We start from the raw sequence: 16337 nt of genomic DNA, 5'->3' as shown, positions 1-16337 counted from the left end.
TAATTTATAATGTATGGGAGATAGAAATTCACAATGGGAAGATTTATAAGATGGTTGAAGGTAAAGACAAGAAAATCAAGACTTTTTATATATAAGAATCATACTCCTGAGGTACAAAGAGGGTATCTAAAGGATAAACACAAGTGAAAACTCTTCTTTTTTCTCTTTCCTTTAGTTTTTTTCTGGATCCCTTCTCTTGTTGCCCTCCTCTTCCTTTTATAGTCATTCTTCTCTTCTTCCAGTTGTCTTGTTATTAGCTAGATTTAGGGGGATACTTGTCTCATCAACACCTTCCCCTGCCATTCTTTGATCATGAAAATGGACTTTTGAGGATGTTTTCACTGTTCAGGCTAGTTATTCAACATTCAATGTGGCTGTATTAGGTGAGGAGAGCCTTAAATGCAGAGGTGTCTGTTACATTGCGCTCTACGTTTTCCTCTATGTATTCCTTAGGAAAGTAAGTGAAAAAGGGGGATCCTTGGCTAAGCAAATGGCTGCTTCTCGGTTAGGCCACGTGCTCCTCGAGAAGATAGGTTTCATGAATTAACTCGGTAATGGGCCCAATTGATCTTCTCTCAATGGAAGGCTTGTTCATCCCTTCTCAACCCCTAGGCTGAGCCCATTTCGCGGATGGGGTTTCTTAGAACTCTCTCTTCGAGTCAAGATCCTCGAAGAAGACTTTTAGATCCACTTCCCCTCAATGGGGCAATTTTAAAATTTTCAATTTGTCTTATTAATTTTTTTTTTCAATATGATTATTTTTTGAAGTATAGAAAATGTAGAAGCTAAAAAGTTCCCCTATTATATATATTAATTTATTTTTTTACTAAGGTGAGTTAGTTTTTTTCTAGACATATTTTTCACCTTTTTTTCTCAGATGAAGGTTCAAAATTGCCAAAGAGTTCAGACATTTTTTTCATTCAACATATTAATTAAAGATACTAGCCTCATCACACACGCTTCGCGCATGCGATAAGGCTTTTTTTAGCCAAAAGAAAAAACTCTATGTTTTTATTTCATCTATGCTATTATTTAAAGGGATTCTTTTTTTGGATTCTCTTTTTTTTTTTAGTTCAAAAATGCCCCTATACCCCTATGCTTAACTAGAGATAAAACTACAGGACAATCTGATAAAAATGCAACTCTAACTCCCACTAAAACATTGCCTGAAAAATAAGACCACTTTCCTGTAAATTTTCAAAATAAAAATTATATATAAAATAAAATAAAAAACACAATTTTTTTCCCTACAAAATAAGATAACTAAAAAAAAGCTTCATCTCCTGTTAATTTTCAAATTACTTTATCCATTAAATTGCACGCGCTTTGCACATGTGATGAAGTTAGTATATATATAATTTTTATTCTGAGAATCTAATTTATAAGAGGATAAAGTAATTTGAAAATTAATAGGAGAGTGATCCTATTTTTTAGGCAATGTTTTAGTGAGAGTTAGAGTTGCATTTTTACCGAATTGTCATTTAATTTTGTCTCTACTTCAACACAGGGGTGTAAGGGTATTTTTAAACTAAAAAATGAGGCATCTAAACAAAAAAATGCCCTTAAATAATAGTGGGTGGTTATTTAAAAAATTTAAACAATAGCCTTAGACTGTAAAATTATTTTTAAAATCTTAAATTTTTAAGATAAATTTGAAAAACTGCTTTTTTTCAAATTTAAATTTATAAATAAAACAATTTTTTATTATAAAAAATAGAATGCTTTTTTTTAGATAGATTGAAATGCGGAGTAGGATTTTTTTTTTTCTATCACATTAGTAACTAAGTAGTGTATTACTAGCCTCATCCTCCTTTCTTTTTCTTCAGATTAAAGACATTTATTGTCAAAGGCTCCAACAAATTTTCAGGTTCTATCTTTTGCAAGTTTCTCTTTATTTTCTTTTCTTTGGTTTATGATTGACTTTCTTTAAGCTCTACTTTTTTTTTTTAAATGTAATTTTGAAATGAATGGTTCCTTCATATACTCTACCACTGTACAATTTTAAAAATGTAATTTTAAAAAAAATAGTCATTTCATGTTGTAGGTATTGTGATCCAAATACAGGGCTGCCTTATGCTATAAAAGAAGCATTTAACTAATAAATTTTCAGGTTCTATCTTTTACAAGTTTCTCTTTGTTTTCTTTTCTTTAGTTTATGAATGACTTTCTTTGAGTTCTACTTTATTTATTTTTTATGTATCATGTTAACTCTTTTTTTTTTTCTTTTTTCTTTTTTAAATGTAATTTTGAATATTTGATTAATGATTAAAATATAAATGATCAATTACTATTTCCTCACTTTTTTTTTCCTTCTTCGTATTTTTTTTCATTTTAAGATTTTTTTTTACCATCATTGTATATATTTTTGGAGTTAATTTTTTTTTATTTAGCTATTTATTTAAATGGTTCATGATGTGGTGATTAGATTTTAAAGAGTCCATGATAGAGTTAAATTCTAAAAAATCTTTATCTTCTATTTTCTCACTTTTTTTTGTTTCTTCTTTGTATTTTTTTTCCTTTTAAGGAATTTTTTTTACCATCATTGTATATGTTTTTGGCATTAAAATTTTTTTTTATCACACATAATACGCATCACACCCCTAGATTTTTTTTTTTTTTTTTGTGATTGAAAAATGTAGTGATCCCAAATTATAATAAATTCTCTAAATTAACTTTTACCCAAAAAATAGAAGAGCTTCTGAGCACGCGCATGAATGCGTGCTCAGAGGCTAGTATTAATTTATTATTTTATTAAGGTGAGTTAGTTTTTTTCCTAGACTTATTTTTCACCTTTTTTTCTCGGATGAACGTTCAAAATTGCCGCAAAGTCCAGACAGTTTTTTCATCAACATATTAATTAAAGATATATCTAAAGCTTCCTATATGCAAGTAATGAAGAGATTAAGTTTAGCAACTGCAACATATTTGTCGTTATTGGTGTTTATCTATGTCCATCTCAATCTCACAGGTATAATGAATTTGACAATCTTTCAAGGTAAATCACATATGCCCTCTTAAACTTTCTATTTCTTTCTTTAATTTCTTTTTGGTTTTTCTTTTTGGATGAATTAAACCTCAAAATTCTTCTGAAGCTCTGCTTTACATAAGCTTGCATAAGTAGCAGCATAACACAAATGCTCTTATTCTCTGTCAAAACTACCAAAATGCATGACATCAAATGCTTTTACTTATTTGTGTTTCTAATTTTTGTGTATAACATCAAAAAATAATTAAAAAAAAATCATTTTTCTCATCTAATCAAGTCAATTTATCCATACTAAAGTCCTCTGTTATAATAAATACATGAAAAAGTCTATAAATACAACTTTTGTACTCTAATTTGATATGATTGATTATAAGTGTATTTTTAGGACCGTGAATTGTGACAATTCATCTCAAAACCAATTGGTAATGAAGAAGACACTCTCAAATCTTTTATAACATTTGATATCACACCTCACGTACCTGTTTTTAGAGTGGTTGTAAAGAGATGAATTGTGGCCGCCCAACAATCCCTCCCTCACAAATTACAATGACACTCCCGCAACTCAAACCCACCTTGGCTCTAATGCCATTTGTCAAACTGTGAGCTGTGCCACTCCACTTCAAAATCAATTGGTAATGTGGAAGACTTACTCAAATTTTTTATGGCATAGCATTCGACATCACACCTCGTGAACCTATTTTTAGAGTGGTTTATAGAAAGTCGAACTATGGTCTTCGAACACAAATAGTGACTTTTGACCATAGTATGTTGAATTTTTTTATTTTATTATTATTTTTTTAAGAATCAATCATAATATGTTAAATTGATAGTGATATTGAGATATTCATTACTTCTTCTCTCTCTTTTTATTCTTTTTTTTTTTTTATAGAATTAAATCACTTTAGAGTCGTATTTTCACAGAGCCAATTAGAACAAGCTGGACAAATCACCTGCAACCGTTCTCATGCTTACTATGATCTGTGTTCAATCGATGGTCCCACACTGTTAGAACCAATCACCTCAACTCTCTATGCATTGGACCCCATCAACTCAACTCAACAACCCATATGGTTGAAAACTAGACCTTACCCTAGAAAATGGGACAAAGGAGCAATGTCTAAAGTCAAAGAGTTGACTCTCACCTCAGCTCCCCACAACACACAATGTGAAGTCAAACACAATACTCCAGCCCTAGTATTCAGTGTAGGAGGGTACACTGAAAACTTCTTCCATGATTTCAGTGATGGGTTTGTTCCCCTCTTCATCACCATCAATTCTCTCTTCTACAATCAAGATGTCACACTTGTGATCTCTGATTGCAATTATCTATGGTGGCTCCAAAAGTATGCTGAAATTCTTGCTCAATTCAGTCACTATCCAATCATTGATATCAAGAAAGAGTCACACATTGCTTCCCATCAGCAATCATAGGGCTAATAAATCATGCGCCCATGATTGTGGATACAACATTACTACCCCACCACCCAAATTAAATCCCTCACTGATTTTCAAATTTTCCTAGAAAATTCATACAAGAAAAAAGATGGTGATGATGTGCTAATTACATCTTATAATAGGCCACAACTTGTGTTTGTAATTCGAAAACATGATGTGGGTAGAGCAATTTTAAACAAAAAAGAAGTTATAAAGGCAATTGAGGAAGTGGGATTTGATGTAAATGTTCTTTACCCAACAACAACACACACATCTATGGCCAGGGCATTTAAGCTAGTTCACTCTAGCCATGCAATGTTTGGGGTACATGGGGCAGGACTAACACATATGTTGTTCCTAAGGCCAAGGGCAGTGTTGGTGCAAGTGGTGCCAATTGGGGTAGATTTGCCTTTGAATATAAGTTTTAAAGGGCCAGCAAAGAATGTGGGATTGGAGTGCATGGACTACAAGGTAAAAACAAAAGAAAGCAGCTTAGCTGAAATATATGGGGCTAATGACTTGGTGCTAAAGAATCCAGATGCTTATGTTAATGGGAATTATAATAATATGAGGGTATACATGAGGACCCAAAATTTGAAGCTTGATATTGTGAGGTTTAAGTAGACATGGCAAAACAAGTCAAAAGTTTCTGACCCGGCCCAACCCAACCATAAAAATACCTGACCCGAACTTGATTCTTTTGACCCGAAACAAAAACGGGTTGACCCGTGACTTGACCCGAGTTTTCCGAGTTTTTTGCAGGTCAACCCGACTCGACTCGAACCCAAATCACTTTTTTAAAACTTTCTTTTTTTTGGTAAAAAAAAAGGTAAAATTAAGACAATAGTAGTTTAATTGTTTATTGTGAGTTTTAAGGAAACAATTTATACATTTACATAACTACATGCAAATTAATTGAAAGATAAATGGTTGAGCATTCTGTAATGAGTAAAAATTTTTAGATATCAAATAACAAAATACATGCCAAGATAATATGGTTACAGTAGAGTTAAAAATATAGATTTAAAATTGTAGACATGTGTGAGAAACATTCGCAAGTGTAAAAATAGTGAAACCAAAGTATCAAATTAGCATAAATTATGAATGCTTAGACTTATTTTTTAACAATTTATATCCAAAATAAACGGCTTTTTAAAATAAATTATGATATTTCCTAGAGTGTGTGTTGCTTAACAATGATATGATATTCATAAAAGAGACCATGTATAAATAAGTAAGCCATCAAATTTTAATGTATATCTCAAATTGAAATAAAGTGACAACCACAATTGATAATAGATTATAAAATTAATTTTCAAGATTGTAAATTTCTTATATGTTTTTATTCTTTATCAAATGAGCTATCCAATAAGTCATTTGTAATTTTGTTTTATATTTTGGAATGTTGATATTGTGTAGAAATAAAACATGTGTATTTGTTTTACTTATGTTTGTGTTATTTTGTTTTAGATAGCAATGTTAGGATTTGTATAATTTTAAAATTATTGAATACGTATTAATAAGTTTAACTGAATTGATTCTTGATATAAGTGCTGAAGTCAAAATAATGCATTTTACATCAAATAATTTGTTGCATAACTTTCTAAATGACAAATACATGTTGTTTTATTTATAAAATTTTTTTAAAAAATTCATGTGAAAAATATGAGTCAACCCGACCCAACCCGTAACCCGATTGACCCGAACCCATTTTTAACCCGCTTAAGATGACCCGTTTTGACCTGTGACCCGTTTGACCCGCAACCCAATTGACCCGAACCTAACCCGACCCGACCCACCGTTTTGCCATGTCTAGGTTTAAGAGATACTTGGTGAAGGTATACAAGAAGGCTAAGAAATTCATGGACATGGAAAGTTAGCTATCATTTTTATTGGGGGACCAAGACAAAATTCAGCTTTGTTCTAACTTATTCAGCTAATTTATTTTATGTTCAACTTTACAAAAATTTAAAATAAATTTTTTTAAAAAAAAACTTTCTTTGAAGGTACTACAACTATATTTTTGTCAAATAAGTTCTCCCCAAATAGATATAGTTGAGCCACCAAGGAAATGGGAAAATTATGTCAATTACTATATTTTCCGGTCTCCCTTAGGCTGTGTACAATTCATTATTTATATTATATGATCTAGGAAATCACATGTTCAATGCGTTTAGATTGAAGCATATGCTTAATTTTTTAATATTATTATTTTTGATTAATTATTGAATATCCAATAATTAACTTTTTTCTTATAATCATTATCTAGAGAAAAATAAAAATTGAATAAAAGGTGAAACTGTGAAAGAGAAGTACAAATCTTTCAAATATAGTAGCCTACTCACATTTCCTACACTTTATTAACATTTTTTTTTTACATGTACTAGTTGCAACGATAATCAGCAATGCATGGATCCAATTTGTTATCTTATGGAGAAAATCATTGAGTGTCATGCATTTTAAAACAAATTCCCTTAAAAAAGCCAAGAGACTTGTATTTTAATTAGTTAACACTTCTTAATATTTTCAAGATATTCATAGTTCAAATCTCACATCTTCCTTTAGAATTATCAAATTATCCAATGAAGAAAGAAATAACAAAATTGAAAGAAAAAATTGCAATCTACAATCAAACTAGGAAAGATGTCAGCACAGATTTTTTTTTTTTTTAACATTAAATCTCGGAAGTAGTTTCCTGGATTTCCATTTGACTATCTTAACCCATTAGTAACTTCTTCTTTTTTTTCGGCTCACCCTAATGACTAACGAGCTCCATCAATATCAAGGCTTTGTCATATTAAGAAATTCATTATCCAATTTGATCTATGCACACCCCTAATTACAATTAATCTAAAAAAAATGTCAATATGAAAATTATTTATTTTTAAATGGAAAATAAATCTAGGAAGTAGTTTCTTAGATTTCCATTTTACTCATTTAGCCCCATTATTAACCTTTTCTTTCAATGGCTTACCCTAATGACTGACAGACTTCAATAATACAAGGCTTCAAAGTTCAAATATTGGTTTTTTTTTTTTTTGAGAAACAAACACACATACACACACACATATATAGGGGAAGAGGGATAAAATAAGGGAATACACTCACACACTAACACCAAAACTGCATGCGGCAATTAGTGTCGCGGAACAAGTGATAAACATCTTCTCAATATCACTCTATTATTAACCTATCATTATGTTTACACATCACAATTTACAAAACTCCCCTTGCCAATTCATGCATCAAATTCATCTTCGGTCATGAGTTAAATTTCACTCATGTTATTGGCAACCTTTGGTTAAGATAGTATAAACCAACAAACTCATCTCTCTGTTTGGTACCTAATCACTCTAATGTTCAGTCTTTCCGATGGTGAATGCAATACGACCAAAAAATATTTACATCAAATTAGTCTTTACGTTGGTTAATTTTAATTTTAATTTTTTTATATAACAAGTTTGTAAATTATGAACTATTTTCTAAATGGTATTGATTAGAGTGAATATTCTTTAAACATTCTAAATCAGTATCTTTTGTCAAATAAATTAGAGTTATAGAATTATATAAAACTAATAGTTTTAAAATTTACAAAACATATAAAATTTTACTCAATTTTAAATAATTTAAAGGAAAAAGTCAAAAACATCACTTTACAATTTACATGCCTAATTCTATACAAGTCAATATAAGAAAAATATCCGTTCAAACAAAAATATAAAAATAATAATAGACACTAATGGAAAACCTTATTTTTTATAGATGAAAAAGGCAATAATGATTCCTAACTCCTAACCACAAAATTTGAAATTGATTTTTCTTCTAAAAATAAGAGAATAAAAATATAGTGTCCATGCATGTGTATAATTCTCCAAATGCCAAAAAACATATTTTTTAATGAGACTTACTTATCTATTTTTAGGTATATATGTCATTATTATATTTTGGTTTAATGTGTTACCTATAATTTTTTTTTGGGAGATATATTTCAACCTATAAGATCTGCTTCTAATAATAGTTTTTTATCAACAGATTAAGATACTAATCTAGTTTTAATATAGGTGGGGATTAAACCCTAAATCTTTTATTCATCTATTAAAGACTTCACCAGTTAAGTTAATTGGAACCCACATGTGTTAGTTACCTACCTATAATATAAGAGTGATAAGAAGAAGAAGAAAATGCATTAGTTCACACAAACTATCTATTCTTAGAAACATATACCTTAAATATACTTTGATTTAACGAGTTAGGTATGATATAAGTGTAACAAGAGGAAAAAATGATATAGTAGTCATTTACATTAATGTTGTAAAATTTTATTAAAATATTTAGGGGGGCCATTAGCAAATTTACATCTAATTTCATTTATGTAAAAATGAAATGAGGGTGGGGGAGGACTTCAAAAGTGAGGGGTTACCCCCTCCCCCCACAACCCTAAGACCTAAAATGCCATCAAGAATGAGCCGACGAGAGACTCTATGATGATAAAATCAATAGGGTTCTCTTTGGATTTAATTTATTAAGGGAATATTTTGTATGAGTGGGATAATCTTGTTCATGCATTTCTCTTGGCAATCCTTCTTTTATGCTTGTCATGGGAGAGATTTACTTCGTGATCTAGGTTTGGGGTTTGAAAATTGAATCATGGCGTGCGTTCTTTCCCCATTATAAATAATATCTTGTAATGATAGCTATCCATCTTGTGAATCTCGATGATTAGATAAGGATCGAATACTTTTCCATATGGGAAATTCGTGGAAAGAATATTCCAAATTCTTCTATCACATTTTCTATTGGGAAAAAACTAGTTTACAGATTCTGTTATATACACACTGTCACACACTTACTCAAATAATATCTTTCCATAACTGTACATAAATAGTAACATTTTCCAACTTGAAAACCATGATTTTAAGTCACAATTTATGTGCAGTTTGAAAGTGTAAAGGTGTGTGTTAACACCCTTTTCTTTAATAATAATAATAATAATAATAATAATCTCAATCAATTACAATTAAAATGTTAAGACTTTTCATTCAACTAAAAAACAATAAATATTAAAATTCATTGGGAATTTCAAACTTATCACATTTTTTTACTTGAAAACCAAATAGATGGTAATATAATATTAAAGTCTATTTGTCTCTTAAAAAATCATTAATGTCTAATTTCATGCCATTAAATGCCAAGCTTTAATTGATTCCCATTAAAAGAAAAGAACCAAAAAAAAAATTTGTAATCAATGAGAAGAAGCAAGGGTACTTTAAATTATATTTAATAGGCCTCATTTATTATTCTTATTATTTAAAAAATTAAATTATGATTTTACAATAAGTCTAACCCACCTAATTTCATACACAACTATGTGTTAAGCTTCAATTAATTAAAATAGTGTTAGTGATAGACCTATGTGATAATGATGTCGTGAATTTCTAAAGTTCTGCTCTAGTCTAATCTAAGTGTATATATGTATAAAACTCTTTTATAGAGACTAGAACTCTAACCCTTGTCCCCCCCCCCTTACACCTCACAAGTACTTATACTTATAGAGTGATCATCGCACCAAGAGGGTGCAGTGTTAATTCTAAAATCTTATTCATTCATATTGAAATGATTTTATTGAATTTTGCCACATCATTAATTAAGGTTAAATTGTATTTTGCCACATCATTAATTAAGGTTAAATTGTATATTTGATATTTAACATTTGACATCTGTTTCAAAATCATTTGTATACTCATTCTAAAAATAAATAAAAATCATTTGTATACTTTAAAATTTTCCACTTTAGTCTTAATAATTTTGAAAATATTTGAAAAAGGTCAACATTGTCATTTCACGAATGAAAAATTATGACGTAACAAACAAAATTAATTCCACATTATAGGCTCTACATCATCAAAATGATGAAAAATTATTCAATATTCCCTAAATATATCGACTTTCTACTCCATCATTTCACATGAATAACAAATTCTACCATGAATTTAATTAGTAGGGACTGTCATTCATATGAGATGAAAGAGTATAATGTTATGTTGATTACTAAATAATTACTTCAGAATGACTTTAGTTTCATTATTTTCATATGCTACATCATTATTCTCTATTAATCAAATGACAATTTAAGAGGTCTGGGGATTAATAACTTAATATGAATATATAATTTTTCAAACTGTGGGCTATACCATTCCAACTCAAAACCAATTGGTGATAAGGAAAACACACTCAAATCTTTTATAGCCTTCGGCATCACACTACGTGAACTTGTTTTTAAAGTGGTTGTAGGTAGTCAAATTGTGGCCCCACAACAATCTCTCCCTCACAATGACTCTGCCGTGACTCAAACCCATGACCTTGGCTCTGATACTAGTTGTTAAATCGTGAGCTATGTCATTCCACCTCAAAACCACTTGGTGATAAAGAAGACATACACAAGTCATTTATGGCCTTCGACATCACACCACACGGCCCCTTTTTAGAGTGGCTATAGAGAGTTAAATTGTGCCCCCAACATAATTGATGTAATGAAATAATGTCAAATTTGCATTTATTTAGAGGGGTAAACTATGATAGAAACCTTTTTATTAAAATCTGTTAAGCCTCAACGCATAACTTGTTAACTTCATGTCATATCGGGTTCACAGGTCGTAACAGATTTCGCTACCTCTAATTAATGCCCCTATTGACTATGACGATCCAAGCATAACATTAACCAATCTAAATTCAAATCTTACATATACCAAGAAAGAAGTCAAAATTCATTGATGACTTAACTTAGCAGTTAAAAAAGAATTTTCATATAAAAAGAATGTAATAAGTTTCAAATCCGACCTATAACACCAACAACAACAACAACAACAAAAAGACAAAATGGTGGCAATGTAAATGTATTTTTTAAATAATTTTAAACCAAACTCTCTAAAATGTAACTGGCCTTTATATATAGAAATTCTTTAAATTTCATATCCCCACTATTTTTATAAAGGACATAACTTTTTTTTTAGAAACATAAAAATTTTAAATTTTTTTTTAAAAAATTAATGTAATACATTAGGTTCCCAATTAAATCGAAACACATGATTGCATTGATCAATAAATTAAAAACAGTGTTGTTATTCCCAAGAATAATTGGATTCAATGCAGCTATGCTTTTAAATTTTTTATGAAAAACCTAACATAATGCACCTAATTAATGAGCTGTACATAAATTTTACCCTCTTTTAAAACCAGACAATAGGCTTCTTTGGGTAGAAATAGATATGTGGAATACATTTTGTAGTGCCTACTTTTAGGAGCTCAATTGTGTTGTTTGGAGGGCACCCACATTCAAGTAAGCTTGATCAACCCCTTTCCTACATCCCACTTTAGTTCTATCTTTTGATTCTTTTCTTCTCTAATCTCCTGATCAATATTTTTCTTTTTCATTCTTGTTCTCAATCTTTTCCATTGGTGTTTTCCTTGAATTTGTAATCAAAGTTGTTTTCTGTGAATTGACCTTAATTAAACAGTGACCATAGTTGTTAATTGAAAGCCTGGTCATTTTCGTGTACTAATTTATCTGAGGTTCTAATTTTAGTTTTTATTACAGTCCCAAGAGCACAATTCTAACATTACATACATATGTTAATTCTCCAAATCAGATTTTTAGTGCCTGAATTCTTCTTCTGCTTCTTCGTTCTAAGCCCAGTTTTATATATATATATATATATATATGTTTATGTTTAAATAAAAACCGAAAATAATTAGACATTTTGAAGCATGAATAGATTTCATTTTTTCCACTCTTTTCTTTTGGAGGACCCTTATTTATCTTGATAGTAATATTAATAATTTTATCAACAATTAATTATAACTATTAATAATTAGTTCTTTCACTTGTACTACGTGCATGTTCAAAGACTCTTTTATTTTTAATTATAAATTAATATTTTGAAATTATAGTAACAGGAACTAGTTATATTTTGAGTGTATAGCACGTCCTGATTTTACATACAGAATTTGATTTTTATAACATCTTTTTTTAAATAATTTCTCTATTTAATATTTTCTTTTGAGAATTTGTCCCTTTTATGTGGGTGTATATGTGGGGAATAATATTTTGTGAGAATAGAATTTGATGGGTGTGGGGTCAAAAACACAAAGCTAAAGAACTAGCCTTGAGTTCAAGATCAACACAACTAATTTATAATATATGGGAGATAGAAATTCACAATGGGAAGATTAATAAGATGGTTGAACGTAAAGACAAGAAAATCAAGACTTTTTATATATAAGAATTGTACTCCTAAGGTACAAAGAGGGGCTCTAAAGGATGAATACAAGTGAAGACTCTTCTTTCCTTCTATTTCCTTTTTTTTTTTTGTTTTTTTGTTTTGTTTTGTTTTGTTTTGTTTTGTTTTGTTTTTTGTTTTTGTTTTTGTTTTGTTTTTTGTTTTGTTTTGTTTTGTTTTTTGTTTTTTTGTTTTTTTTGTTTTTTTTTGTTTTTTTTTTGTTTTTTTTTCTGGATCCTTCTCCTGTTGCCCCCCTCTTCCTTTTGTAGTCATTCTTCTCTTCATCTAAATGTCCTGTTATTAGCTAGATTTAGGAAAATACTTGTCCCAGCAACACCTCCCCTTGCCATTCTTTGATCGTGAAAATGGACTTTTGGGGGTATTTTCATTGTTCAGGCTAGTTATTTAGCATTCAATGTGGCTACATTAGGTAAGGAGAGCCTTAAATGTGGAGGTGATTGCTACATTGGGCTCTGCCTTTTCTTTGATATGTTCCTTGAGAAAGTAGGTGAAAAAAGGGGGTCATCGGCTAAGCAAATGGCTGCTTCTTGGTTGGGCCACGTGCTCCTTAAGAAAATGGCTTTCATGAATTACCTCGGTAATAGGCCAATTGATCTTCTCTCAATGGAAAGCTTGTTCATCCCTTCTTAGCCCTTGAGCCAAGCCCTTCCCGGATGGAGTTTCTTGGGACTCTCTCTACTTCCCCACAATGGGGTAGTTTTAAAATTTTCAATTTGTCTTATTATTTAATTATTTTCAATATGATTATTTTTTGAAGTATAGAAAATGTTGAAGCTAAAGAGTTCCCCAATTTGTATATATTAATTTATTCTTTTACTAACGCGAGTTAGTTTTTTTCTGGACTTATTTTTCACCTTTTTTTCCAGATGAACGTTCAAAATTGCCAGAGAGTCCAGACATTTTTTCATCAACATATAAATTAAAGATATATCTGAAGCTTCCTATATGCAAGTAATGAAGAGATTAAGATTAGCAACTGCAACATGTTTGTCGTTTTTGGTATTTATCTATGTCCATCTCAGTCTCACAACTATAACGAATTTGACAATCTTTCAAGGTATATCACATATGCCCTCTTAAACTTTCTATTCTTTTTGGTTTTTCTTTTTGTATGAATCAAACCTCAAAATTCTTCTGAAGTTCTGCATCACATAAGCTTGCATAACAAAAATGCTCTTATTCTTTGTCGAAACTACCAAAATGCATGACACCAAATGCTTTTACTTATTTGTGTTTCTAATTTTTGTGTATAACTAAAAAAAAAAAAAAAAAATCCATTTCTCATCTAATCAAGTCAATTTATCCATACAAAAGTCCTCCGTTATATATATATATATATATATATATTTGATATAATAGATTATGAGTGTATTTTTCAGACTGTGAGTTGTGACACTCTGACCCAAAACTAAGCGTTAACGAAGAAGACACTCTCAAATCTTTTAAGGCATTTCGCATCAAAGCCGACGGACTTGTTTTTAAAGTGGTTGTAAGGAATCGAATTGTGGCCCTCCAACAATTCCTCCCTCACAATGAGACTCCCACAACTCAAACCCATAACCTTAGCTTAAATACTATTTGTCAAACTGTGAACTGTGCCACTCCACCTCAAAATGAATTGGTGATATGGAAGACACACTCAAATTTTTTATAGCATGGCATTCGACATCACACCCGTGAACCTTATTTTAAAGTGGTTTGTAGGAACTTGAATTGTGGTCCCAAACACTATTAGTCACATTTGACCATAGTATGTTAATTTTTATTTTTTATATTTTGAGAATCAACCATAGTATGTTGAATTGATAGTGATATTCATTACTTCTTCTCTCTTTTTTGACAGAATTAAATCACTTTAGAGCCGTATTTTCACAGAGCCAATTAGAACAAGCTGGACAAATCACCTGCAACCGTTCTCATGCTTACTATGATCTGTGTTCAATCGATGGTCCCACACTGTTAGAACCGATCACCTCAACTCTCTACGCATTGGACCCCATCAACTCTACTCAACAGCCCATATGGTTGAAAACTAGACCTTACCCTAGAAAATGGGACAAAGGAGCAATGTCTAAAGTCAAAGAGTTGACTCTCACGTCAGCTCCACACAGCACACGTTGCGAAGTCACACACAATACTCCAGCCTTAGTATTCAGTGCAGGAGGGTACACTGGGAACTTCTTCCATGATTTCAGTGATGGGTTTGTTCCCCTCTTCATCACCATCAATTCTCTCTTCTACAATCAAGATGTCACACTTGTGATCTCTGATTGCAATGATTTATGGTGGCCCCAAAAGTATGCTGAAATTCTTGCTCAATTCAGTCACTCTCCAATCATTGATATCAAGAAAGGGAGAGTCACACATTGCTTCCCATCAGCAATTGTAGGGTTAATGAAACATGGGCCCATGATTGTGGATCCCACATTACTACCCCACCACCCAAAATCCCTCGCTGATTTTCGAATTTTCCTAGAAAATTCATACAAGAAAAAAGGTGGTGATGATGTGCTAATTACATCTTATAATAGGCCACAACTTGTGTTTGTAATTCGAAAACTGGATGTGGGTAGAGCAATTTTAAACAAAAAAGAAGTTATAAAGGCAATTGAGGAAGTGGGGTTTGATGTAAATGTTCTTGACCCAACAACAACACACGCATCTTTGGCTAAGGCATTTAAGCTAGTTCACTCTAGCCATGCAATGTTTGGGGTTCATGGGGCAGGACTAACACATATGTTGTTCCTAAGGCCAAGGGCAGTGTTGGTGCAAGTGGTGCCAATTGGGGTAGATTTGCCTTCGAATATAAGTTTTAAAGGGCCAGCAAAGAATTTGGGATTGGAATACATGGACTACAAGGTAAAACCAAAAGAAAGCAGCTTAGCTGAAATATATGGGGTTAATGACTTGGTGCTAAAGAATCCAGATGCTTATGTTAATGGGAATTATAGTAATATGAGGGTATACATGAGGACCCAAAATTTGAAGCTTGATATTGTGAGGTTTAAGAGATACTTGGTAAAGGTATACAAGAAGGCTAAGAAATTCATGGACATGGAAAGTTAGCTATCATTTTTATTTGGGGGACCAAGACAAAATTCAGCTTTGTTCTAGCTTATTCAGCTAATTTCAATTATGTTCAACTTTACAAAAATTAAAAATAAAAATAAAAATCTCTCTTTGAAGGTACTACAACTATATTTTTGTCAAATAAGTTCTCCCCAAATAGATATAGTTGAGCCACCAAGGAAATGGGAAGATTATGTCAACTATATTTTCCGTTCTCCCTTAGGCTGTGTACAATTCATTATTTATGATATGTGATGTAGGAAATCACATGTTCAATGCGTTTATATTGAAGCATATGCTTAAAGCTTAATTATTGAATTATTTTTAATTAATTATTGAATATCCAATAACTAACTTTTTTCTTATAATCATTGTCCAGAGGAAAAATAAAATTGAATAACAAGTGAAACTGTGAAAAAGGAGAGTTAGATCTTTCAAATATAGTAGCCTACTCACATTTCCTACACTTTATTAACATTTTTTAACATGTATTAGTTGCAACAATAATCAGCAATGCATGGATTCAATTTGTTATCTTATGAAGAAAATCA

The 16337-nt window shown here is 30.9% G+C and overlaps 1 protein-coding gene across 1 annotated transcript; it reads left to right on the top strand.

Moving 5' to 3' along the window:
• Nucleotides 1-4696: 4696 nt before the first annotated feature.
• On the top strand, nucleotides 4697-15783 carry LOC142629216 (xylan glycosyltransferase MUCI21-like). The gene is made up of 3 exons (XM_075803180.1): nucleotides 4697-4993; nucleotides 13093-13294; nucleotides 14561-15783. Exons 1-3 carry the CDS (start codon nucleotides 4697-4699, stop codon nucleotides 15781-15783), a joined length of 1722 nt encoding a protein of 573 aa, XP_075659295.1.
• Nucleotides 15784-16337: the final 554 nt, after the last annotated feature.

Source organism: Castanea sativa, chromosome 3 (genome assembly GCF_040712315.1).
Source record: "Castanea sativa cultivar Marrone di Chiusa Pesio chromosome 3, ASM4071231v1".
Lineage (NCBI taxonomy): Eukaryota > Viridiplantae > Streptophyta > Magnoliopsida > Fagales > Fagaceae > Castanea > Castanea sativa.
The sequence above is the reverse complement of the archived record's forward strand: the minus strand, read 5'-3'. Positions and strand labels throughout refer to the sequence as shown.

Bases quoted from the DNA above. Each gene is read 5' to 3' on its own strand.
- LOC142629216 (XM_075803180.1), top strand. From the start codon at position 4,697: ATGGCCAGGGCATTTAAGCTAGTTCACTCTAGCCATGCAATGTTTGGG. The intron at 4,994-13,092 runs GTATACATGAGG...TTCATTGTTCAG, and splicing joins GGAATTATAATAATATGAGG to GCTAGTTATTTAGCATTCAA. The intron at 13,295-14,560 runs GTAATAGGCCAA...CTTTTTTGACAG, and splicing joins GGCTTTCATGAATTACCTCG to AATTAAATCACTTTAGAGCC.